The sequence below is a fragment of the Penicillium angulare genome (assembly GCF_028827245.1).
Source record: "Penicillium angulare strain IBT 27051 chromosome Unknown utg000003l_segment0_segment0, whole genome shotgun sequence".
In the NCBI taxonomy this organism is placed as follows: domain Eukaryota; kingdom Fungi; phylum Ascomycota; class Eurotiomycetes; order Eurotiales; family Aspergillaceae; genus Penicillium; species Penicillium angulare.
Genome location: NW_026623162.1, coordinates 502,624 through 526,530, shown reverse-complemented (window position 1 = coordinate 526,530; position 23,907 = coordinate 502,624). Strand labels below are relative to the sequence as shown.

Here is a 23,907-nt window from a genome sequence, read left to right as displayed (position 1 = left end):
TTGGGCAAAGGCAACTCAAAAGTACAAACGTGAAGAAAGTGTGATGTTATGGAAAGGGGGGAGTCGGGGAGGAAGATTGGGGTTAGAGAGATATTCTGTGCTGTGTTCCCATGTTGTACTCCACCATTTCAATTGAAGCGCGGAGTGGACATGACGAAGGTATCACGGAATTTTGATTTCGTGGGTTGGCGGAGTGGAAGCAACAAGAGAAATTCCAAGCGAGATCGAACCATGATTGAATACTGGTGCCGCGTTGTGAAAAGCGAAACAGGGACACGACGCCTTAAGGTCCCATTCGTGTGATAAAACCCTGAAATGCAAAGAAAAACAAGACATCTCACTGCTCAGCGCCCTGGTTAGATTGTCCCCAGGATGCACTCCGAGACTGGTTACGATGAGACGATTCGGAACTGCCCGTCTGCTGGGAAGAGGGCTTCTTAGTCCAGCTCGACCCATTCTCCGGATCACGGGGCTTAAGGCCCTTGCGAGCGCGGTTGGCGTTGGGCGTGTTACGATGACGCGGGGTATGCTGGCCATGCTTTCGATTCAGAATGACAACTTTTCCAACCTCTTGTCCAGGAAGCAAAACGGTAGCTCGGATATTGCCATGTGCATCTTTGTCGACATGACTAGACCAATTCGGATCAATGCTGGACACTTGCGTTGGTTTAAGACGCACTCGAGACGGCTGGGGAGCCACAGCAGCGTGCCACGCAGCTGGTGGAGCCATGTTGGGCAAGCGAACTCCGGGCTGTGAGCCGGGTTCACGATCCTCGAAGATCTCCTCACCCTCGGCCACCTGCTTGGCGGCAATGTCGCCATCACCAGTCTGCGTATGAACTTCGACATTACTTGGTAAAGATACAGATACAGCCGCAACTGGTAGTTGAACATCCAGAGGTACCTTTGAAGCTGAGGCGACAGCCAAGACGCCCTTGCTATCATGAGTAGATTTCTTGCCCAAAAGGCCATTTATCTTCTCTTGCCAGTCTATGGTACTCGAATCAGACGATGGCTTTGCTCGGGGAGGCGCAGCGGCAGCCATAGAAGCAAAGGTTGGTGGTGGCACAGGAGTAGCGGCCACTGCCACAGCCTTGGGAGGTAACTTCACGACAGGCTTGGGAGTAGGCAGATGAACTAAGGGCCGACCCGAGCCATTCGAGTAGACTGGGTGTGAAACCTCTTCTGGTGGTGGTGGAGATGGACTGCGATGGGTACGTTTTGACTGCTCCCCAGCATGAGGGAAGAAGCGCGAACCACCGCGAGCTGGGGCATAGGAAATTGGACGCGCATCGGCAGGATCTTCAATGCCATTCAGCGGGTTCGCAACCGCGGCAGCAGGCCTGAGATTCTGTGCGGGGGATGACCCAAGAATAGGAGCCACGTCAGGTTGTGCAGCAGACTGGCTGATAGGCTTAGCGTCAGCGTTTACAGCTGCATTCATCTGTCGGGCATCTCTGTCGGGTAGAACCTTTTTCCAGGTATGTTTGAGGGACTCTGGCTTCTCTTGAGCCTGGGTTTTGGGCATCTCCTGTCGGAGCTTCTGGGCATCGTTGAACTCTTGCCGATACTTCTGATTTTGCTCGGATTCACGCTTGTTGGCCATGGGACCAAAGTTGTTCCAAGCGCTCACGCCTCTGGCCTGTGGCCAGTTTGGAGCCATAGAGCTTGGGGGTCCGATGGGACCAGGTCGACCAATAGGACTAAGAGGGTCGAAAGAGGCAGCTCTAGTCTCAGGCGAGGGCAGATTTGGAACAGGAGTCGGGTCCTGAGAGACTGCGAAAGACTGACTAGCAGGCATCGTGGGTTGATCGAGACCAAGTTGGCTGCGTAAAGGAAGTTCTCTTGAGGGAAAACCGCCAAGGGCTTGGTCAAAAATTCCGTTACCAAGTGTGCGGTCACTGCTCAAAGGCTTCCAGAGATTGTTCACGGAAGGCGAAGTTGATGGAAGGTTCGGAGCAGACCAGGGGACGTAGGAGTTGGGAACGTTCAAATTACCTCGCCAATGATCACCTTGCTCATCAACTTTGGAGTCTTGAGAACGGGGTTCAGAAGGTTGAGGTTGGTCGAAAGAAGGAGGTGCAGGGTCACGTTTGGATGTGAGATGGTGAGGGGAAGAGGAGCGGCGCAAGTGAGGTGAGGGTTTGTCTGCCTGTTTCTCGGCGGCGCGTTCTCTCTCATTTGCCGCCACAAGTTTCTTCACCGCATCAGGGTGATGAACTTTCATCATCCCATATTGTTTTGGTTCACCAGTGGGCTCAGGAACAGGGGGTTTAGGTGGAGAAGAAATAGTTGTAGGTGAGGTACTTGATACAGCCGCTGGTGGTTTGCGACTCTCAAGACTATCCTTGCGTTTCTTCTCCGGGGGAGGACCTAGAGCCGCAAGTTTCTGACGAATTCTCTCGTCGCGCGCCTGCTTCTCCTTCTCTTCTTGATCTAGTCGTCGTTGCCTAGCCTCCAATCGCTTCTCCTTCATGATACGTTCTTGTAAGACAACCGGATCTTCCTGTGGTACTTCTGGAACGGCAGTAGGAGCGGCATGGCTCTCCACCGGTGATGCTTCACTACCGATACTTACTGAAGGTGGCGCAGGCCGGCTAGGGCCAGCATGGCGATGTGAGAAAGACTCTTGGAAATGGCCCGGTTCACGGCTCAAGGCTGGGTCAACCCAATCTTCATTTGCATGGGAGCCTCTCCGTCCCTCACTATATCGTGGAGCTGCATCCCTACCAAACGACATACGACGACCAAAGCTTCCGCTTCCACCACTTACATTCGATGATGTACGCCGACGGTTCCAACCCATGCCATCTTGGTGGCTGGAACGATGAGTTTGGAATGCTGCTGACGGCTCTGCAGGACCATTATGATCACCATGACCAGGTCTCTGCAGCACAGCAGGAGGTCGGGGTCCCTGATCGGGCCGCCAAGAGCCTCTCCGAGTGTCTGCTACAGGCTCTAATTGACCAGACCGAGAATTATAAAGTTCTCTAGGAGCAGCTGAACTAGGCTCTTTCCAAGCGCGATTGAAGTCATCAGCTGCAATCTGATGAGTCGGCGGTGGAGCATGATGACCGTCTTCCCTGTGGGGATGATGGACTGGGACACGATGCTGAGATACTGTGGGGGGTGGTTGGAAGGGAGCATTGACAACTGGAGATACTCTTTCCACGGGGGGTAGAGTCGCCCATGGAGACTTTGCCGGGGGGGGAGCTGGACTTGTAGAGCCCGACGGAAATCGGTCATTAGGTCCCCTTGAGATGCTGGCAGCTTTAGCTTGACGCTCAGCATTTGCACCAAGTCGAAGAACTGTTGGGTTAGGTCCCACAGAAGTAGTTGGCTTCGGCGCAGCTATTTTAATAGGATCTTGGATCACAGTCTGTTCCGGTAATGGTGTTTCTGTTTGTACATCGGGGATTTGTTCTGGCGGCGGCATTGATTCATTATGGGTGAGTGTGACCTTCGTACCATCAGTCCATTCAATAGTCTCAGGTGCCCAGTCATCTTCGTCATCATCAATATCTGCCCATTTGGACTCGGTTCCACCGCCATCCTCTTGAATTCTGGAGGTCATATGAATGCCATATTGTTGTTTCAATTCTTCATCCGTCAGGTGTTTCGGCGGTATTGGCTGAACAGCTAAATTAAATAAGCAAAATTAGGGCCTGTCTTTAATCGTGGAGTTTGATAATGTGACAACATACGTCGATTTTTATTCCAGACTTGTGTCGGATCCGGTCCTGATCCGCCAGACTTAGCACCTCCAGCGCCTGTTCTAGAAATCGAATCACGCATCCCGCCAGTGGTTTTAGCAACCAAGCGCGGTCTTGAGCTTGGCTGTGGCGTTCCAAGGGGCGTCGTGGAGGTAGATGTCACTAGTGGTACTCTTTGTCAGGAAACGACAATTAGGAAGCAAATGACAAAGATGGAGAAATACCTTTCTCAGGCGCCTTAGAAGGCGCAGAAGCCCCCGGCGCTTTTGGAACCGTAAACTTCGTAAAGGAAACTTTTCCAAAGGCCGTGGGCTTCTTTACCGATCCTGTCCTATGGTGATGTCTGCCGTCTGTCCGACTGGTGTCGGACTCCGAACCACCTTGGGAAGCCGTATCATCCCCACCATCTGATCCTGAAGCTAGTCCATTCAATTCAAGTGCCCTTGACGCAACCAAACCAGCACCCTGCTTTGCATCCTGCGTAAAAATCAGCTAACGATCGTCTTCCACTCCGCCGCCACCACCTACCATCAAAGGATCACTGGCACCTCCAGCTCGTCCGCCTTGAGATTCAGTTGTATCCCTCGTTACGTCGTCGGATTGCTGCATAGTTGATATTTGAGGCCCTGAACTTGTTGCGATATGTTTGGTCTCCCCCACGTCCTCTCCAGCAAAAGTGTTGTCGGTTGTGCTCGCAGGAACGTCGGAAGGCGAAGGCTCGCCGCCCGACAGGGTCTGATCTACCACATCGCGGCTGCTCTGCTCTGCCATAACAATACTCGAGTCTGTGAAAGTCAAAGAGGGCGACATTTGTCAGAACAGGGCGCTTCTAAATAAAGGATCTGCGGAAGATGATCATGCGACGCGAGAGGCAGCCGCGGGTCCAGCTGGCATAGTAATAGGAAAGAGACAAGCGCCGTACCTTTTGTCAGGTTTCAAGAGTCGCCACAGTAGTACTGCTCGCTTTGATGGTTGTACCCTGAATGATCGAGGATTCCACAACCAGGAGGGGGAAGTTAGTCGGGCCACCTCCCGGGGGGCAGTTGGAGGTTCGGTGACGGGGGTCGTGAGTTGGGAGTCGCGGCGCTGGGTTGAGATGGTGCTAGTGGGCAAAGTCCACAACCCAGGAGGAGAATTTCCCAAGAGATAAGGAGGAGGGAAAGGAGAAGAGAATGTGTCCGGGAGTGGGTGATGAATACGAAGGTATTCCGGCTCGCTGAAGATGAGTTCTCGGGTTTGAAGCTGAGAGAGGTGGCTGTTTTCGGTTAGCGCTGTCCCGGGAAAGTCGTGAGAGGGACTAGGCCATGTTATAACCACCCACCTCTATCTTCCAAACAGCCATTGAAGATGATTGATATTACTCGATAAAGCGTTGACGATGAACTTCAAAGTCTCTGGATAGCCCTTTTACTGAAAACAAATGCTCATCTGAGAGAAAGACGGGTGAACAGAGCGATGCAAAATTGGAGATATGACCTGTTCTACAAGCACCATAGGACACCGAGTCGACCATCTACATCGTAAAAAAACCACCAAGTCTACGGCTAAGTTCTTGATGAGTGGCAAAGCTCAAGATAATGAAACAAAATGAGATTCAACTGAATATCTCTAATTCCTACAGCCTTCCTTGCTCTGGGGGATGATAGGATGCAGTATATACATCGAGCATCCTCCCATTTCACCCAAAGAAAATAAGTTTAGTGAGGGTGGTTCTTGTGGTGGCCTAGAAACGATATATCAGTCAAGCTGTTGTAGGGCACATATTAGGTGCGGTGGTCACATACGCAGGTGGAAGTAGTACTCCATGCTGTAACCGAGGATTAAGATACCGGCGATAGCGTGGGCAAGGGCTATTCAAGTCAGTATACCAAGATCCTATTTAGGATCAGTTCTGTCTAAGACTTACGAGCGCCGGAGTTCTTGTTGAAGAACCGGGCCTGGTAACGACCGAGGAGACCGGTGGCCTTGACCTGAGGAGCAGAGCCACGGGGCAGACCGGCGTAGAAGTTCACAACACGCTCCATGCGGGCAGCATCCTGGGCGGCACCGATGGCCTTCAAATGGGTGTTAGCGCTGGTTTGAGGCGGCAAGGGCTTTTTATACTGCTTCTATTCCACACGAAAAAGACTTCGGAACGGGACGGGGGTGGGAGGGGTGATATGTGCGCGGATTCACACAACACGATCGAGGGAACTCACGTTAGGGGAGGCGATCTAAAAACAGAGTTAGTATCATGAGAAGACCACAGCTGGTAGGTTTGAGATGGTGAATTGGGTTGTGCATACCTTGGGAGGGATCAGGGTCGAAAGACCACGGCGGGCGATGTAGCTCATCTTGTCTGGACTGATTGCGGTCAGAACATAGTCGCATTAAATGACATCGAGGCTTCTGGGTGTAATATAGCCCAGACGGAATACTCACGGTAGTTCGCAGCGCGAGTGAACTAGGAACGACTGATGATGCAGGAGGAAGAGAACCTCTGGCCGGGAAGCGGGTGGTCGGGTGAAGCCAAGTGCGCTAAACCCTTTCGGGTGGGGGCCGTGACCTGCACTCGGTCTGCGACTACCGGTCTCCTACAATCATTGTGTCGAATTCCTCCAAACCCCCGCCTTCTTCACCCACCTCGACTATGTCGCTGTTCAGAATTGGAGGGGCCGCTGGCCTCCGAGCGACTCGCCTTGTTGCACCCGTCAATGTCCGTTTTGCCTCCAATGTGGCCCAGGGTACACCCGCAATCAAGACCAATGCCTCTGAGGCTCCCACCACCACTCACAGCGGTAGCTCCTTGATCAACAAGGAGAACCCTTCCGAGGCAATGACTCGTCACCAGCCTGATTATGAGGCCACAATTGACCACGGAACTTCGTGCGCTGTCCCCATACCAGCAACCTCAACGGCAGGCCTCCCGCTAATCTTTTCCCTTTGGAATATAGACAATTCTCTCCAGTTCCCAAGCGCGTTATGGATGGCAGCGAGCCTGGCGATACCTTGCCTGCTGCTGTTCTCTCCGGTGCCCCGACAGACCTCCAGGCCCGAACTGTCAGGTACTTAAGCACTTCTCCAAGACATTACCTTACGTGAACCATTCATAGGCTAACCTTGCACGTCGACAGAATCTTCCGCCCCTCGAAGCCCGCTACTCAATCCGGTACCTGGCATTCGCACCACTGGCGTATGGAGTGGGATATCCTACAGAAGGGTCACCGTTGGGAGAACCCTCTCATGGGATGGCAGTCATCTGCGGATAGCATGCAGGGCACCAACATTAAGTTCAACTCCAAGGAGGATGCCATCGCTTTCGCACAGAAGCAGGGCTATGAGTACTTCGTTCAGGAGCCCAATGAGCGCCGTTTCACCCCCAAGGCTTATGCCAACAACTTCGTGTTCGAGAACAGGAAGCTTAAGCACATCAAGACTAAATGAGTGCCTTCTGGTGTATTATGTACATATAAATGCAAGTTCTTCCTTTTTTTCCCTTTCGATCAAAATTCTATGCCGCGGATCTCAAACCAGGTCACCCTCTGTGAGTCAATAAGCAGCATTTATTTAATTATGAAGCCAAATATATTTTTGGTGGTCAAGCATTTGATGTTAGTATCTCCAATCATGTGGATTCATATATCACAAGCGAGTGCCTATATTCTCTTTTATATCGGATATGTCAGTCATAATCATTATGAACTAGAACCTTGGACTCAGAATTCTATGACAGTCATAAGTACATATACTATGAGAATCATGCAAAGGCTCGCCAGTGACCTTGGCCCCTCTCAGTCCAGCCAGCGACATCACAATTGGATTCAAGTTACAGGGAAATGATTCGAGTTCCAAAAACATCACCTCCTGATTGCAAAGGCATAATCCGGATTGGAGAAACTTGCAACGCTTGGGGCCACCGCTGAATGAAATGTAAAGTAAAAAAGCTAGCAATTGGGCAGGTTTGAATTACTATACGCACCAACTACTTATAGTGATAGTAGACCAATTCCCTTCTCTTCATCGAAAGTCAATCGTGGCTAACGTTATATCAATCAAAAAACATGTAAGAATTTATACGTGTAGACCACTATGTAGTACATAAATCCTCCTGCAGTACATCGCCGAGTTCATACGTCAGTTCGTCGGGACCTTCCGCTGAACAAACTTGCGAATAAACTTTAGCCCGCGTTTTGCCTACCCAAGGTGCTGGAGATCAGTCAATGATGCGCTCACAACTAGAGTAGCCTATAAAACAGATGTTCCGATTTTAAGAATGCCCATTGTGTGCGGGGAAGTTTCGCTATGATGGCATAGATCCATTGTTCTTGATTCCAAGTAGCATGAATCTGTATAAGACGCGACCTAATGAACATTGAGCCCCTCCTCTCCTTTATAACTACCTATTAAGTCAACTCTACTGTGATCACATCTTTCAATTTTGAATACCATATCCACCACAGTGACCATCATGTCAGACGGTGAGTTCTCGTGGGGCCAATCTTTGTTTGAAATAGACCCCTTTTACAAATTCTAATTTCACGAAGAGTCAAACGGTCCTACCCACGAACATGAGGGATTCTTTGAGAGAATGCTACACCCTCACAAGAAGGATGAGAATGAAGAAAAGGAACCTGAACATGAATATGAGCACGATGCCAAAGATCTGAATTCCTCGAAGAAGAAGGAAAGTGAGATGGATAAGTTCAAAGACTACATCCATGAAGATGAGGAGATAGAACAGGAAGGAGGCACTTATGGTAATTTGATGTGACTACTTGGCCCAGGAGACTTTTGACTGAAAGAACACACCAAATGTTACTATGTGTCAGGTTATTGGCCTCCTCGATCGAAATTGCTATTTTTGAATTAAGATTACAAATTGTCCTATCAGTAGCAAGCCCACCAGGGCTGGATATTAATACATTCAGCTCTGAAATTCCCTTGTCTCTAATCATTGTCTCTATAATCGAACTTTTTTACTTGTAGTTTGTAATAATTTTAATATTTAGCTTAGGTAACACTTTTTAATGGATGCTAGAGTTGTTAGACATGTTGCTTTTACTTTTCAATTGGAAAGCAAGAAGGAAAAGATATAAACAATATGAAATGTGAACAATCTGGAAGCCAATTAAATACATGGAAGAAATGATTAAGAGAGATCCTTGTGATCAAGCTTGATTGCATCTGCGCCCTTTTCACCGATCATGTAGACGGAGTTTTGAATACGGCATTCGGGGATGGCTGGAATAACAGAAGCGTCAATGAGGCGAAGAGTTTTGATTCCATGAACTCTAAGCTTCGGATCAACAACGCCTTGTTTGATATCTCTCGAAAGACGAGCCGTGCCACGGAGATGGAATGCAGTCTGACAACGGTCCAAAACAGCTCTCTTCATTTCCTCATCGCTGTCAAGAGGCATATCCCAAGGATATTCGCTGAGCACAATGTCTTTAAAGCCATCACCATGCTTCAGCACATCGTAGCTAAACCGAATTTCTTCTCTCATGGCGACAATATCCAAGTCATTGGAGAAGAAATTAAGATTGATGTTCGGCTGAACCAATGGCTCCGCGCTATTCAGCGCCACCTCACCTGGATCGGATACAGGTCGGACTAAGTCAACTACCACGCAGGTATGTTGGCCCTTCTTGGGAATTGGGAAATGCCATTGGAATGCAGTGCCAAACATGCGGACAAAGTCTCCCACTCCCAAGCTGCTTGAATTCAGAAGAATATAGCTTGGCATCATCATAATAGGTGACACTCTTGCGGAGATAATGGACAAGAGGCTTCCAAGTCCATTCACTACCACCATATTCGGCCCATTGATCAAACGTGGGTTTACAACCTGGAACCCAGGTGAAGTAGTTAGGAGATGAACTACCTCCAAGAGCCTTACCGCGAGTGTTTGGCTTCTCGATACGTTCGTAGTCATCGCGCTTTCCCCTAGGTTTTTCCACATATGAAATGTAACGAACCGGCGATATGAAGCAGACATCTGAAAGGGTCTCTTTGCACGAACAAAGTGGCTGCGGTAGTTTAATGTTTTGCTTATTTACCGAACAAGTAACATTTGAAGTGTGGTGAATGAAATACACATCTCCGTCTGTCCATATGTCTACTTCCCACCTATGTAGCCATTTGGGGAGGAGTAAGTATACCAAAGCCCAATTAGTATCAGTGTTCACAGCTGACATTTACCTAGTTGATTCAATAAGCCATTGATATATAGTAGTCGATAGGAGGTGGGGCAGATACCGGCAAGGGTCTGAAAAGTATAGAGTCTTCAAGTTGACTGAATCTGAGAAATCACCCGATATCATGATAAAGGTCGATTATATTAATTTGGGTCGCTCTGATTGGGAATTGACTCCCAATGTCAACAGAAAGCCCGTGCTGCAGTTGCGACGACAACGACCTCTCCAATGGGCCTTTCTTGTGGAATAAAAAATTCAACAAATAATCAGCTACATTTAGGGAGGTAGCAAATAGAATAATACTAGTTTCAGGTGACAATTGATAAGAGTTCGTGAGTCGGTATCTCCGGATGAGAATGATGTAATTTGTTTGTGTTCAAACTCAAATGAAGGAAGAAGAGAAAAACAAAAGTAAGCAGCTTGACTAATGGGAGCCGTTTCATAAAAATCTCAATTGACTGGGGTTTTCCCTGTATTGTTAATTTTTATCATTCACAATTTTTCTGAAAAACCTGGGCAGGGTATTCGTCGAATCATCATGTCAGAATGATACTATACACTCGCGGAAGGTTTGATGGCCCCTAGAGTTTAAAAGTAAACAGACAAGCTAAATATACCAGGGTGTCCCTTTGCAAGTAGCAGCACTGCTGTTCTTCTGCGCAATAAGACAGGGGGTGGACTTGGTCTTCTGCAGGACACTCAGTTAATCGAGACACTTGCGCATTTCTCGAGAGAGAGAATGCTTGAGCGTTAGGCTCCAATGAAATATATGAAAACACATCTTGAATTTGGCTAATAAACAGTGATCTAGAGTTGTCCATGCCAAAGCTGTCGGGTACGTGGATAATTCTATTTGGAATATGGGTATTAACTCATCCATCTTGGATTTGAAGCGCATATGGCGTGTTCGAGGCAGCAGCAGATTGTTCTAATATCACGTCTGCTAGTTTCTTGAACACAGCGGGGAATAAAACGCCCGTTCTTCTTCGTTTTTCTACTGTTGGGCCAGAAGCAGGATCGGGCGATACCTCACGGGATGCCCATGGTTGGGCGATGAAGCTCTATACTAACGAAGGGAACTTAGACTGGGTCTTCAATAACACAGTGAGAAACTAGTATATCGCTAAGGCAATTTCTTGCACCAACATATACCGTACAGCCAGTCTTCTTTATTCGTGACTCTATTAAGTTTCCTTCAATAAATCGGTCTCATAGGAGAAACCCGCAGAGTCATTTTCCAGATGTCAATATGGTAAGCACAATATCCGTACTACTATAATTTATAATCTAGGCTGATATCTTTTTTCGGTTTTGGGAGTTTGTAAACAAGATCTCAATTGAGAAAATGGGACCTGGAACTGATCCACTGCAGCTTTCATGTTGGAAATCCAGAAGGTATTAATCAGTTACTACATCTTTTCAGTGATCGTGGCACCCCTCATTCCATTTGGAACATCAATGCTTACAGTGGACACAAGTAAAAGCTTCCCAAGAACTTGAAGGTGAGTCTTTTATTTCTCCCAGGATCCCTCTGTCGCTTCTTTTAATCAACCCTATCGTAGGACGGTTCGTTCAAATATGTCAAGATTCATATCAAAACCCAACAGGGCGTCAAAAACCTGACTCGCGAGGAAGCCACTCGTATTGCTGGCGAGAATCCCGATTATTATATTCAAGATATGTTTGAAGCCATCGAAAGGAAGGATTATCCGGTCTGGAATGTTTATGTTCAAACTATGGATCCATCTGAAGCTGAGACATACCATTGGAACATAATCGACATGACAAAAGTCTGGCCACACAAAGATTTCCCATTGAGGCAGATTGGAAAGCTAACCCTGAATCGCAACGTATTATTTCTAACGTGTTGCAGCCTTGAAATTACTTCATGGACTTCGAACAGGCAGCTTTTTCGCCATCCACCATGGTTCCCGGGTTCGCAGCTTCCGCTGATCCAGGTGAGTAATCTTTATTCTCGAGAAAAGGCATAAAAATACTGACTGCAATGCGGTCTAGTCCTTCAAGGTCGGTTGTTTGCTTACCCAGACGCAGCACGTTTTAGACTTGGCGTCAATTACCAGCAGCGTCCCACAAATGCAGCTAAAGTGTCAGTTTACTGCTCCTATGAGAGAGATGGCAAGATGCGCTTTGACGATAACTATGGGGGTGATCCTAATTATGTCAATTCCTCTCTCCAGCCAACGAAATTCTATCCGGAGATCAAAAAAGTCAATCCCAATTCCATTGGCTTGCACACAGAGCATCACGAGAAGTGTCAACCTATACAAGCCAAATTACCGATGATGATTTCGTCCAGCCTGCTGAATTGTGGAATGTTTTTGGCCGTCAATCAGGGCAACAAGATAGGCTCGTGGGCAACCTTGCCTCGAGCATCAAGGGAGTGAAGTCTTCCAGGCTCCGGAGGGAGGTCTACGGTATGTCTTTTTACTCCTCCCGATACCTGAATGGCATGATTCCGACTCTCTATTAGCTTTATTTGGCCGGGTGAATCGTGATCTTGGCGCGATGGTCCAGAAAGCGACAGAAGATGCTGTTAAACAATCGACCTGAGTCAAGTCTGAGGCTCTCATGAGCCTACCGAGCCTTTTTGAGGATCTCTGTGGGATTTAGATACCAATTAATCACATGCGCGATTTCCCTAGGCTATAGAAAACATGATAACTTTTAACTATTACATTTGGCCCGCAAGGTTGATTCCAAATTTGTCACCACAAGTCAACAGTAATCAAACATGGTACAAACGTAAACCACAAAGACTGGAGCAACAAAGATAAAATTTCAATCCATGAAAGAAAGCTGCAAAGTCAAAGGAAACAAAAATTGTAAACCCATAGTATACAAAGTAGAAATTTGTGCGGATCAACCACTCCCGAATCGGCGCAGCCCCGCCACCCCACCCTAAAAATTAATCAATGATAAGATCTTCAAGATTGTCCCTCCAAAGTTTTCAACTGCTCCATTAATCTCTGTTCCACACCCTCGTTCACTATGACACCTTCTGCAACTGACGCCGAGGGCGTTGACCAGACCGTCCTGACGCTTCGCAAGGTTCTGGTTTCTGAAACCGAGCCTCTCGCTCGTCGCTTCCGCGCTCTTTTCTCTTTGAAGTACCTGGCCTGCCTGCAGCCTCCCACCGAAAATACACTCCCCGCCATTCAAGCGATCGCCGCCGCTTTCGCGTCTCCCTCGGCCCTTCTCAAGCACGAGCTTGCCTACTGCCTTGGCCAAACCAGAAACCGCGACTCTGTCTCGTACCTGCAGCACGTTGTGAAGGATGTTGAGGAGGATGCGATGTGCCGTCACGAGGCCGCAGAGGCGCTAGGAGCCCTTGGATACCCCGAGAGTTTGGACATCTTGAAGAAGCTGCGCGATGATGCGAATGAATTGGAAATTGTTCGCGAGACTTGCGACATTGCGGTTGACCGCATTCAGTGGGAGAACTCCGAGGAGAGGAAGGCTGAGAAGCTCAAGCCCAGGTATGTTTGCTAAGGCCTATTCTACACACTACGTGGGAGTTCCTTGAAGCATTTCTAATCAATTTCTATTGCAGTGATTTCACCTCTATCGACCCTGCCCCTCCCATGCCCTTGGACGCCAAGGAGCCCTGCATTCCCGAACTAGAGAAGACATTACTTGACACAAAACTTCCTCTTTTCAAAAGATACCGGGCCATGTTTGGTCTCCGAGACCTTGCCTCGCCTCCAGATCTTGCTACAGCAGTCGATGCCGTGAACGCATTGGCGAAGGGCCTCAAAGACCCATCTGCCTTGTTCCGCCATGAAGTCGCTTTCGTTTTCGGACAGCTCTGCCACCCTGCCTCTATTCCCTGCCTTACAGAGTGTCTTGGAGACTTGAAAGAAGCTGGTATGGTACGACACGAGGCTGCTGAAGCGCTTGGCAGCTTGGGTGACGAAGAGGGCGTGGAGGATACACTCAAGAAGTTCCTTGATGACCCCGAGCAGGTTGTGCGGGACAGTGTTATCGTGGCACTTGACATGGCCGAATTCGAGAAGAGTGGCCAAGTTGAGTATGCCTTGGTACCGGGTGGAAATGCTACTACAGAGGTTTCTGGGCCTTGAAAGCAGCTCTGGATTGATGAATAAAAAACAAAAGTCGTAAGGTCGTTATTTTGATACTCTTCTCGCGCTCTGTTATACAGCCAAAAACATAGACTCTGTTTGTACACACACTCTTCAGTTGCTCAGTTGTTCGAAGTTTCCCTGTAGGAAAAAAAAGGTTAGCCCGGAAAATATCATGAACGGTGGAGGATGACATACTTGTAACCACAGACACAGCGGTAGAACACGGTACTTCCTTCATCAGCACTACGCAGTTGAACCGTGGTGTAAAACATTTCCTTCCTTCCACATTGATTGCAGGTGTGCTGGGTGATAGCCTCGGTCTTTCGATCTTCGGCTGACAGAGTTTGGACTGCAGATCGCTTGGCTCTAAGAGCGGATGGGAACGCAGAGGGCTTGGACTCGGAGACAATAGTTTGGGGAATGGTATCTTCAAGAAAAGTTAGATAGCTAGAACAGGTGATCGAATGCTTTCTTCTGGTCCCAAATCGAGCTACATACCTTTATTGCGAGTTCCGCAGACTGTGCAGTGCAGAATCGCATTAGAATCTCCGGTTGATTCACGCAGCAAGTTACCGCAATCGGTGCAGAAAATCAAAGATCCAATAGCAGACATGGTTATAAGGGTATCGTGGTCGGCTTGAAAAACAGGTCTGAAAATTATGCAAATTGAACGATCGCCGGGTACAGGACTATTGGCAAGGAATGAAATGCGGCATGCACTTTTTTTAAATGCACGGACCATGCGCAGGCAATACCCGCTTAGGCGGTCGGACGCGGCAGTATGGGGTTGCTGAATGAAATGATGAACGAATGAATGAATGATCATCGGGAGCTTCAATCCGTCCCTTCTCCTTTGTCGAAATAACGTCCTGGAAGTCTGCAAAGCATGTCGTAAATGCGCCGTCCACCTGCCATGACTCTGCTCCAAGCAGGTCCTCTTTCCCGTGACTAGCGCCTTCCTTTTCTAGATCTTCCCCGATCCCCGATATAACCGCCCATCATGGACCAGATTAGGCCCGCCGTTCAGGTGGTTGTGAATGGTTATTCCCAGTCGCAGCCCGCTTATGCCTCGAATATGTCGTTATCGAATCGATCCCGGCCGCTTTCAGTGGACGAAGCACTTCAGTATTCCTCCATGTCTAGCGCGCCTGTCTTTGGTCTTGGTTTGTCTATCTGAGACCCCCAATCTTGAACAACCACTTCAAAGACAATATCTAATTAGACTCGATCGCCTTTAGATTGTATCATACGCCCTGATGTCGGCCGGCCGTCGAATACTACGTCAATCAACCATGTCCTTCAATCTGGTCGAAATACACTGAGTGAGCTGGACGCGGAGATTCATTCTGGGCAAGATGAGTCGAGTCGCTTGGAAACTTCGCGTGAATACCTTCAGCAATTGTTAGATGGTGATCAGTTGTCTGAATTGTAAGTCCTCTCTTTGAGCACTAAGTAAGTTTTCTTTCACTAAACATCGCGTTATCATAGTAAATTCAAACTTCCTCCCGCCCTCAATCGCAGCCAAAAACCACCGTCACCTGTCACTGCCCAAAATGGCCCTCCGTCCGGTCGTAACCAGCTAGGGTCTTTCGCGAAAATGATGCTCGATTCAACGGATATAGCCTTCAGATGTGAGAGATGGGAAATTGGGGGGTTTTTTTAGGGACTTTCTGCTAACGTCCTCTCAGATCCCGAGACATCAACGTCAAAAGCCAAGATAGAACAAAAAGAGGCCCTAAAGAAGAATATCATACGGAATCAACAAACATATTCTGCGAACAAGTCACTTTCAACGTCCTTTGAATCAACTAAACACGCGTCACCACTCCAACCATTCAAACCTTCTCACCCATCTGAAGCTCCTCAAGTACAACCTGCACCTCCAGCACCTCACCCCTCATCCAGCCCATTCTCTGTGGTTATTCCGGTGAAGTCGTCACCTAGGAAGCCTCCGCCTACCAAGAATGACCAGCAAATCAAGGCACCCAGGCTTCAAGTACTTATAGACCCCGAAGATTCAACAAGTGCCATTCGTTTGAGAGATCAGAAGGCAGAGATGGATGATGCTCTACAGAAGTTGCAAGACCTTCTCCTTGAGGTTTTCGAAGCGGAGGACCAAATTGAACCAGACCAAACACTTGTGGTAACTGCCGACAGACCGAACCCGATCTTCGTGAGTGCAAGGTCGTTGGAGGTACACGGTGCGCTCTTATCTATGGACGCCCATAATCGCCTCCAAAAATCTATTCGAAAGGTTGTTGGTTTCAATCGACTGCAGGACATTCCCTCTGATTACCTCACTCGAATTCAGAAACTTTGTGAAAGGCCAATTATTGCTTCCCAATCACCCGACCTAAGCCTTAACGATCCGTCAAGCGATGCAGAGGCGCAGGAATGGGTTGCAAAGGTTGATGATATCTTGAACACACTGCTCGCCATTGGAACACTCTTACAAACGATGTCTGGGCGCCGAACAGAGCGTGATCTTTGCCCCGAGGATCTTCTCGAAGCTATTCCCACTGTCCTCAACCAGGTCTTTGATCATTGTATTATCCCGGCGGTGGAATCACGTTCCGGTGGTAAGCACTCCGAGCTTTTCATGTTTTTCTCGGGGCAAAAACGTATCATCGCAAGCTTGATTCACCAGAGCAAGAAGGTTCTTACTCTTTTTGCGGATTTTTTGTCCCGTATCGAAGTCTCTGAAGGGACCATTACGGCGGCTGAATTCTTCGCAACAAAATTGATTTTCGTTGAGAATGCACACAATGATAAAGATTCAGCCATTGGGTATCAAAAATACGAACCAGCAAGACGTGCTGCGATGGATGTTCTTGCAAAGATATTTTCTAAATACCCAGATCAACGCCCCTTTATTCTAGATGAGATTCTAGTCTCACTGGAGAAGCTTCCTTCCACTCGACAAAGCGCACGGCAATTCAAACTTGCAGATGGCAAAAGCATACAGCTTCTTACTGCGCTGGTTCTACAGCTTGTGCAGACAACTGCCCTGCAGACGCCTTCTCGGTCGAAGGCAAAAAAGAGAATACAAAATAATGACGATGACGAACTGATGAACTATGAAAACGACGCAAAGAAGACTGGTGAGGATGATGAGGATGAGGAGCTTGATGAGTCTTTGGAACGCCTGGCAGTCAAGGTGAACCGACTATATGACAATGCGGTGCGCAGTGCGCAATATATTGTCAAGTTTATAGTTCAGCGAGCAATGACTTCGACAAAGTCTGGTGACCAGCCGTTCAGAAACATCCTCGATCTGTTCACGGAGGACTTGATCAATGTACTGGGGTCGATCGATTGGCCCGCTGCTGAACTGCTCCTTCGCATCATGGCATCTCACATGGTTGGTATCGCCGATCTAGACAAAAGCCCGGCAACTGCAAAGAGCATGGCTTTGGAGCTTTTAGGGTGGATGGGCTCTGCGATCTCTGATCTACTTGCCACTGCTCAACATATGCTTCCTGCCTTAGAGGACTCAGATAGTGACCTCACAGATTCCCTTAGACAACAATTTGAAGATTCCTCCACGCGAGCGTTACATCCGCAAGATCTTGTTGCCACTCGTGGCCCTTATCGGATGGCCCTTGAGTATTTGTCGCAAGACAAAAATTCGGACAATTGGCAACTGACTAGCGCGCGGGGCTATTATCTGGCTCAATGGGCAAAAACGATCTGCACACTGTACTACAACCCCGATGGCCAAGGAGAATTGGACCAAGATGATATCACGGATGAGCTAGTCGTTGTGCTGTCGCGGTCATTCTCTGACTCCCGTTGGCTGGAAACTCACAGACAGTTTGACACCATTCCCAACGCTCATGGACGATTTGCCCACATTCTGACTGTCTTGAACTCGAGTTTTGGCAAAGCATTCGACACAATTCTCAAAGTTCTTTTGAACTCAATTGCTAGCGACCAAGCCAAAGTTCGCAGTCGCAGCTTGAAAAGTGTCATTTATATGCTCGAGAAGGATCCTAATCTCCTCGATCGTGATGCTTCGGTCATGCGTGTGATCCTCCGGTGTACTACGGATGCTTCGCCTATGGTTCGAGACTCTGCACTATCACTTATCGCCAAGTGCATTGGTCTCAAACCGAAACTTGAAGAGGAGGGTTGCCGATGTATTCTTGCCTGCGCAGCTGATCAAACAGCTGGCATTCGTAAGCGCTGCATCGGTCTGCTCAAGGAACTCTATCATAATACCTCTCGGCAGGATTTGAAGTTAGCTATACTCGATAGTTTTCTTCAACGTACCGGCGACCTCGAGGAAAGCGTTGCAACACTGGCTCGGCTCACATTTGAAGAAACTTGGCTCGTCCCATTCCATGAATCTATTGATTCAACTTCAGAGGGCCCGAAACTCAAGATGGCCCTTGGAGAGCAGGTTGGATTGATTGTCAGTCTCGTCCAACGCAGCGAAAGTGCCCTTGATTCCCTAAGCACTTGCCTCAAGGCTGTACTTTCAGACAAATCTAAGTCAGCGACTATGAATTTCAAGGTGTGCAAGTCCATGGTGTCTATCATGTTTCAACGCTTAGTTGAAGATGCGGATGCTTCTGGCAAAGATTTTCAGCAAGCCCTCTTACAGACAATCACCGTCTTTGCCAAGTCTAACGCCAAGCTGTTCACCCCAGATCAGCTGGAGGCTCTACATCCTTACGTTGGCAACCTTGCAACTGCAGATGATCTATTCATATTCCGATCTGTTGTGGTCATCTATCGTTGTGTCTTGCCATACCTATCATCGTCCCATAATACCCTTTTGAAAGAAGTACAAAATGATCTGTTCAAAAGTGTGGCCAAGTTAGCACGTTCGGAGCTGAATGAGGTCATGGCATGTCTTTGGACTGTCAATGGTGTTTTACAAAACACGGACAGATTAGTTAAGTTGACAGTATCTGTTCTGAAGCCATTACAGCAATACAAGGGTGTTGACCTTTCGACAAGTGCAAATGCTGCTGTCTCGGCTCGCGCTAAAAGTTATATACGGATTGCCGGCTGCGTTGGACGGCATTGTGACCTTGAAAAGTATTTAAATCATTTTAAGAGCTCTTTCCCCACGTGGAATGGCGGGTCTGTGGCTAGTTTGATGGTCGACTCTATTCTCCCCTTCACACACTCGAACCAGCCGATGGAGTTGAGAGTCATGGCCCTTGAGAGCTTGGGCTCCATCTGCCAATCATGGCCCGCCCAGTTTGGTCGCGAACCTACGCGCAAGACGTTCCAGCAGGTCTTCAAGGAAGACGCTCCTAGCTTGCAGAACATCGTACTTCGGTCATTTGCAGACTTCTTTGCGATCCACGAGGGCAAGTCTGAAAAGGCGGTCATGCCAACCCCAGATGGGACTTCTCAAGAAGAGTCTACTCGACTAGGAGGATCGCTCAAGGCCAGTGATAATGATGGCGCTGCTGCTTTGATCGCTCAACACTTTCTTAAGGACATGTTGAAAGTTGCACAATCGCGACAAGACACATATTCTCTTACCGCGATTGAACTCATCGCAAGCATCAACCGACAGGGACTGGTGCATCCCAAAGAATGCGCAGGTGTCCTTGTTTCTCTGGAGACGTCGACAGTACCAGCAATTGCCAAAGTCGCATATGACACCCATAAAATGCTTCACTCTCAGTACGAATCGATGTTCGAACGAGAATACATGCGAGCTATTCAAGAAGCCTTTTACTACCAGCGAGACGTGGTTGGCGACTCTAGTGGCGCAACTGCTCGTCCTTACGTCTCAAAACTCGCTCCACTGTTCGAAATCGTCAAAATCAGCAACAGCCGTTACCAGAAGAAGTTCCTTTCGAACCTTTGCGGCAAGGTCAATTTTGAATTGAAAAAGCTTAAAGCCATTGGTGATCCGCCAGAACACCTTTTGCTCACAAGATTTGTTTCTCAAAATCTTGCCTACTTCGATTACGGTCAGCTGGCTGAGCTACTGCCTACGATACAGACTATTGAGCGCATTGTCTCATCAACTGGTACGGTGGTTGCGCATGGCATTGAGACGGAGATGTTTCCCAGCCCTATTGGGCCTCCCATGGTAGAGACCCCGAATGGTATAATGGATATGTCCCCCGCCATCCCAATGCCGCCCCCTGTACCGCAGGCCGTCAATCCCGACACTCTAAGACTACTGGCCACCGCCGCTGCATCGCTTTCCATGCTATGGGAAGCAAGAACTTACTTGCGACGCCTTTACGGCGTGAATTCTCATGGCAAAGAGAAAGAAGGGAAAATAGCGGCTAAAGAACTCAACAAAAGCGCAACAAAAGTACATGGCATAACTGGTGAGCGGTTCTGGGAGGCAGTCGCAAAAAATATGGCATCGCTCAATGATGAAGAGGCCATGCTGAGGAAATGCCGAGAGTTTTCAACTTTGCTCGCGATCGACGATGAGTTCAAGGTAGATCGAGGCAATGATGACGATGGTGACATTGATGCCATTGGAGAAATTGATGACATGGATGGCACCGCTGGTGTATCCCGTCCCACTAAACGCAAAGGCTCCGTCTCGAGTACAAGCGTTAGCAAACGCCCCAAGAGCCGCAAAAGCTCGGTTGGGAAGAAACTATCGAGTACGGATCCCGATGATTGGGACTAATGGGTCACCGAGCCCTAATAATTTCATTTCGATATTTGAATTCCTATAGATTAGGACGGACGACTTTAACCTATTGCATATCAGGCGAGCAGGGCGTTAATCTCTTGTTCTTCACATCTTTTTTTATTCCTGGAGCAGGTGGTCTGCTATTTCTATTTTATTTCTGCGAATTTTGCGTGTTTTTTTTTTTTTTTTTTTCTACATTTCCCTGTTGCTGTTATCAAGACCGGCGGAGAGGCTGGCTGATACAGGCCTTTTCTGCATGCGGCGGCGCATATCTGGGTGGGTGATTCATGCTTTCCTGCAGTTGTCAGGCTGGTCTTCCCTTGACACTTATCTATTACCCATTTATTTTCATGAGTACATAATAGAAATCATACCCACTTACTTTAATCCTTTGCAATCCTGTTTTGCCCTAAACATAGTGGATGAAGCCCAATAATAGGTGCGCGTGCCGGTTTCCCGATACCACGTGACTCCTTGGTGACGTCGCAGCGCAAGCTACCTGGAAGACGACCCTGAGATAATTTCCAGCAGTTTTTATCTTCTTTGGCTAGCTGCGGGGGACTATTCTTTCGTTCTGCTCGGTTTATTCACTTCGTTTTCTTTGCCTGTTCAAAGGGCAGGCTATGATCTGCCTTGTTTTTCTTGGCTACAGCTGATCTGCGCTGCAAATTGACGTTTCCTCCATAATGAACGCGATCATGCTGCGGAGTCGTCCGGGCGGCCCCGCGCTGCGATCAATTGGATTGCTATCGGGTCGATTGAACACTGCACGAGTCCCTTTGGCCACTAGATTTCCCACCACACGATCTTTGAACACCCTACTACCTCGAAGAGCCCTCCCACCAAATGCTTCCCGCCTAGCTTCCCATGTACCAATCGCGATTCGATTCAAATCCGATGTCGCAGGCGAAGCCGCGCGCTCCAAGCCTTCTCGACTGGTTCGTGTGATTAGTAAAACATTCTCATACTGCGGTGTTCTGTTCGCTGGTGCGACTATCTGGGTTGTTGCGTTCTTTATCTACGATGCTAGCACATACCGTGAAACGCCTACCAGCGAGGACATCCCTGTCTCAGAATTGGCCTTAAACCCTCGCCATGGAGGCCCGAAGAACCTTCCCATTGCTGATTTCCTCGTTGGGGATTATGATTCGGAGTCTATGCTTGAACAAAAGGATAAGCCACGCTTGGTGATATTGGGTACTGGTTGGGGAAGCATCGCGCTGCTTAAGAACCTTAACCCCGGTGATTATCATATCACAGTCGTTTCTCCAACAAACTACTTCCTGTTTACCCCCATGCTTCCTTCTGCTACCGTTGGCACTTTGGGTCTTCGATCGCTTGTGGAGCCCGTTCGTCGTATCATTGATCGCGTCAATGGGCATTTCTTGAAGGCTGAAGCTACGGATGTTGAGTTCTCGGAGAAACTGGTTGAAGTTTCGCAAGTTGACAAGGATGGGAAGAAGAGAAACTTCTATCTGCCTTATGATAAGCTCGTTGTTGGTGTCGGTATGTTCAATTTACTCAGAACCTCCTGTGACTTGTTGGCACGTAATGGGCCATGTTCATTCAATGCTAAATATTTCCCCTCCATAGGTTGTGTGACAAACCCTCACGGAGTGAAGGGCCTTGACCACTGTCATTTCCTGAAGACAATCGACGATGCCCGCAATATCAAGAACCAGGTCCTTAATAATATGGAACATGCCTGCCTACCCACCACTTCTGATGAAGAGCGCAGGCGTCTATTGTCGTTTGTGGTGTGTGGTGGTGGTCCTACTGGTGTTGAGTTTGCTGCGGAGCTTTTTGATTTGTTGAATGAGGATCTGTTGCATTCTTTCCCTCGCATTATTCGCAATGAAATTTCGGTGCACATAATTCAAAGCCGGACTCACATACTGAATACTTACGACGAGGCGCTTTCGAGATATGCCGAGGGTCGTTTCGCTCGTGACGGCGTTGAAGTCTTGACTGGTGCCCGTGTCAAGGAGGTCACCAATGATAGTGTTCGTTTCAGCCAGCTCGAAGATGGCAAGGAAGTCATCAAAGAGATTCCAACCGGTTTCTGCCTCTGGTCCACTGGCGTCTGTAAGTTTCACCGGAAACCTTCATATCATTCATAACACTGACATATCCAAGCCCGCGCCAAGATCTGTGAAACACTATCCGACCACCTGGAGGGCCAGAACAACAAGCATGCCCTCGAAACCGACGCCCATCTCCGAGTCATTGGTGCACCCCTAGGTGACGTCTACGCTATTGGCGACTGCTCCACCGTCCAGAACAATATTGCGGAGAACATCATCCGATTCTTGCGCACAATCGCCTGGGAAAAGGGCCGGGATCCAGAGAAAGTACACCTCACCTTCTCTGAATGGCGCGACGTAGCCAACAGGGTCAAGAAACATTTCCCTCAAGCTTCCAACCATCTCCGCCGCGTGGACAGATTGTTCGAGCAGTATGACAAGGACCATTCCGGAACACTCGATTACGAAGAGCTCTCTGAACTCCTACATCAAATCGACACCAAGCTCACCTCCCTGCCTGCCACCGCTCAACGTGCTAACCAGCAGGGTGTGTACCTTGGCCGCAAGTTGACCAAGATTGCCTCCGCTTTACCTGGACTCAGGGCCAACGAAATCGATTACGGTGACCTGGACGAGGCTGTCTACCGTGCTTTTAAGTACAAGCATCTCGGCAGTCTCGCATATATCAGTAATGCTGCCATCTTCGACTTCGGTGGCCTCAGCTTCAGCGGCGGTGTCGTCGCTATGTACCTCTGGCGCAGTATTTACTTCGCCGAGAGTGTTAGTTTCCGAACCCGGTGTATGTTGGCGATGGACTGGGCCAAGCGTGCCCTATTTGGAAGAGGTATGTTCACACTTCGCAAAGAAAGAAAAATTTTATTCTTCAAAGTCCAAATCTAACCTGTTCTCCATCTAGATCTTATGAGCTTCTAAGAAATGCATTTCCTCCACCTTTTACTGTCAAATATCCATCTTCGCTGTTCAAACTGCTTCGCACCGAAACGTCCTAGTTAGCACCTATCCTGTTTTACATAATACTTTGCTGGTTTGAATTACATTCATAGACTACTCCTGTTCTAGCACTTTCTCACATAGCTTGCATGAAGCTTGAGCGTTCTGCTATATCGCTTTGCCGGTGCCAATGAACAGTGGGCATTCGCATCTATGTATTTTCCGGTGAATATTGAGTGGATTTGTGACGGAAACATGTATCAAATACATCTTCTATTCATTTCATGACTTGCACTTTCTTCCCGAGGTCTC

The 23,907-nt window shown here is 48.3% G+C and overlaps 10 protein-coding genes across 10 annotated transcripts; 6 read left to right on the top strand and 4 right to left on the bottom strand.

Annotated features, from left to right (window-relative positions):
* Positions 1–337: 337 nt before the first annotated feature.
* Positions 338–4,523, bottom strand: N7478_002423 (uncharacterized protein; the record flags this gene model as incomplete). Its single annotated transcript, XM_056918637.1, has 4 exons — positions 338–3,639; positions 3,705–3,875; positions 3,938–4,190; positions 4,242–4,523. 4 exons carry the CDS (start codon positions 4,521–4,523, stop codon positions 338–340), a joined length of 4,008 nt encoding a protein of 1,335 aa, XP_056781795.1.
* An 887-nt stretch (positions 4,524–5,410) lies between these two features.
* On the bottom strand, positions 5,411–6,046 carry N7478_002422 (F1F0 ATP synthase subunit f; the record flags this gene model as incomplete). Its single annotated transcript, XM_056918636.1, has 5 exons — positions 5,411–5,436; positions 5,498–5,563; positions 5,620–5,767; positions 5,912–5,926; positions 5,999–6,046. The coding sequence occupies 5 exons, from the start codon at positions 6,044–6,046 to the stop codon at positions 5,411–5,413; spliced, it is 303 nt and encodes a 100-aa protein (XP_056781794.1).
* Positions 6,047–6,342: 296 nt separating this feature from the next.
* Positions 6,343–7,136, top strand: N7478_002421 (ETC complex I subunit; the record flags this gene model as incomplete). The annotated part of the gene is made up of 3 exons (XM_056918635.1): positions 6,343–6,535; positions 6,661–6,757; positions 6,827–7,136. 3 exons carry the CDS (start codon positions 6,343–6,345, stop codon positions 7,134–7,136), a joined length of 600 nt encoding a protein of 199 aa, XP_056781793.1.
* A 1,024-nt stretch (positions 7,137–8,160) lies between these two features.
* On the top strand, positions 8,161–8,463 carry N7478_002420 (uncharacterized protein; the record flags this gene model as incomplete). The annotated part of the gene is made up of 2 exons (XM_056918634.1): positions 8,161–8,170; positions 8,237–8,463. 2 exons carry the CDS (start codon positions 8,161–8,163, stop codon positions 8,461–8,463), a joined length of 237 nt encoding a protein of 78 aa, XP_056781792.1.
* A 378-nt stretch (positions 8,464–8,841) lies between these two features.
* N7478_002419 (GMC family oxidoreductase) lies at positions 8,842–9,381 on the bottom strand (the record flags this gene model as incomplete). Its single annotated transcript, XM_056918633.1, has 1 exon — positions 8,842–9,381. One exon carries the CDS (start codon positions 9,379–9,381, stop codon positions 8,842–8,844), a length of 540 nt encoding a protein of 179 aa, XP_056781791.1.
* Positions 9,382–10,693: 1,312 nt separating this feature from the next.
* On the top strand, positions 10,694–12,460 carry N7478_002418 (Catalase mono-functional heme-containing; the record flags this gene model as incomplete). The annotated part of the gene is made up of 7 exons (XM_056918632.1): positions 10,694–10,724; positions 11,262–11,284; positions 11,374–11,391; positions 11,452–11,739; positions 11,793–11,847; positions 11,906–12,055; positions 12,288–12,460. Coding segments are annotated over 7 exons (738 nt in total), but the record flags the coding sequence as incomplete, so codon positions are not given.
* A 438-nt stretch (positions 12,461–12,898) lies between these two features.
* N7478_002417 (deoxyhypusine monooxygenase) lies at positions 12,899–13,989 on the top strand (the record flags this gene model as incomplete). Its single annotated transcript, XM_056918631.1, has 2 exons — positions 12,899–13,386; positions 13,461–13,989. 2 exons carry the CDS (start codon positions 12,899–12,901, stop codon positions 13,987–13,989), a joined length of 1,017 nt encoding a protein of 338 aa, XP_056781789.1.
* Positions 13,990–14,162: 173 nt separating this feature from the next.
* Positions 14,163–14,605, bottom strand: N7478_002416 (DNA-directed RNA polymerase I core subunit RPA12; the record flags this gene model as incomplete). Its single annotated transcript, XM_056918630.1, has 2 exons — positions 14,163–14,419; positions 14,491–14,605. The coding sequence occupies 2 exons, from the start codon at positions 14,603–14,605 to the stop codon at positions 14,163–14,165; spliced, it is 372 nt and encodes a 123-aa protein (XP_056781788.1).
* A 387-nt stretch (positions 14,606–14,992) lies between these two features.
* N7478_002415 (putative sister chromatid cohesion protein Mis4) lies at positions 14,993–20,614 on the top strand (the record flags this gene model as incomplete). Its single annotated transcript, XM_056918629.1, has 4 exons — positions 14,993–15,155; positions 15,231–15,420; positions 15,481–15,623; positions 15,681–20,614. The coding sequence occupies 4 exons, from the start codon at positions 14,993–14,995 to the stop codon at positions 20,612–20,614; spliced, it is 5,430 nt and encodes a 1,809-aa protein (XP_056781787.1).
* Positions 20,615–21,306: 692 nt separating this feature from the next.
* N7478_002414 (putative NADH-ubiquinone oxidoreductase 64 kDa subunit) lies at positions 21,307–23,577 on the top strand (the record flags this gene model as incomplete). Its single annotated transcript, XM_056918628.1, has 4 exons — positions 21,307–22,126; positions 22,214–22,705; positions 22,757–23,488; positions 23,561–23,577. 4 exons carry the CDS (start codon positions 21,307–21,309, stop codon positions 23,575–23,577), a joined length of 2,061 nt encoding a protein of 686 aa, XP_056781786.1.
* Positions 23,578–23,907: the final 330 nt, after the last annotated feature.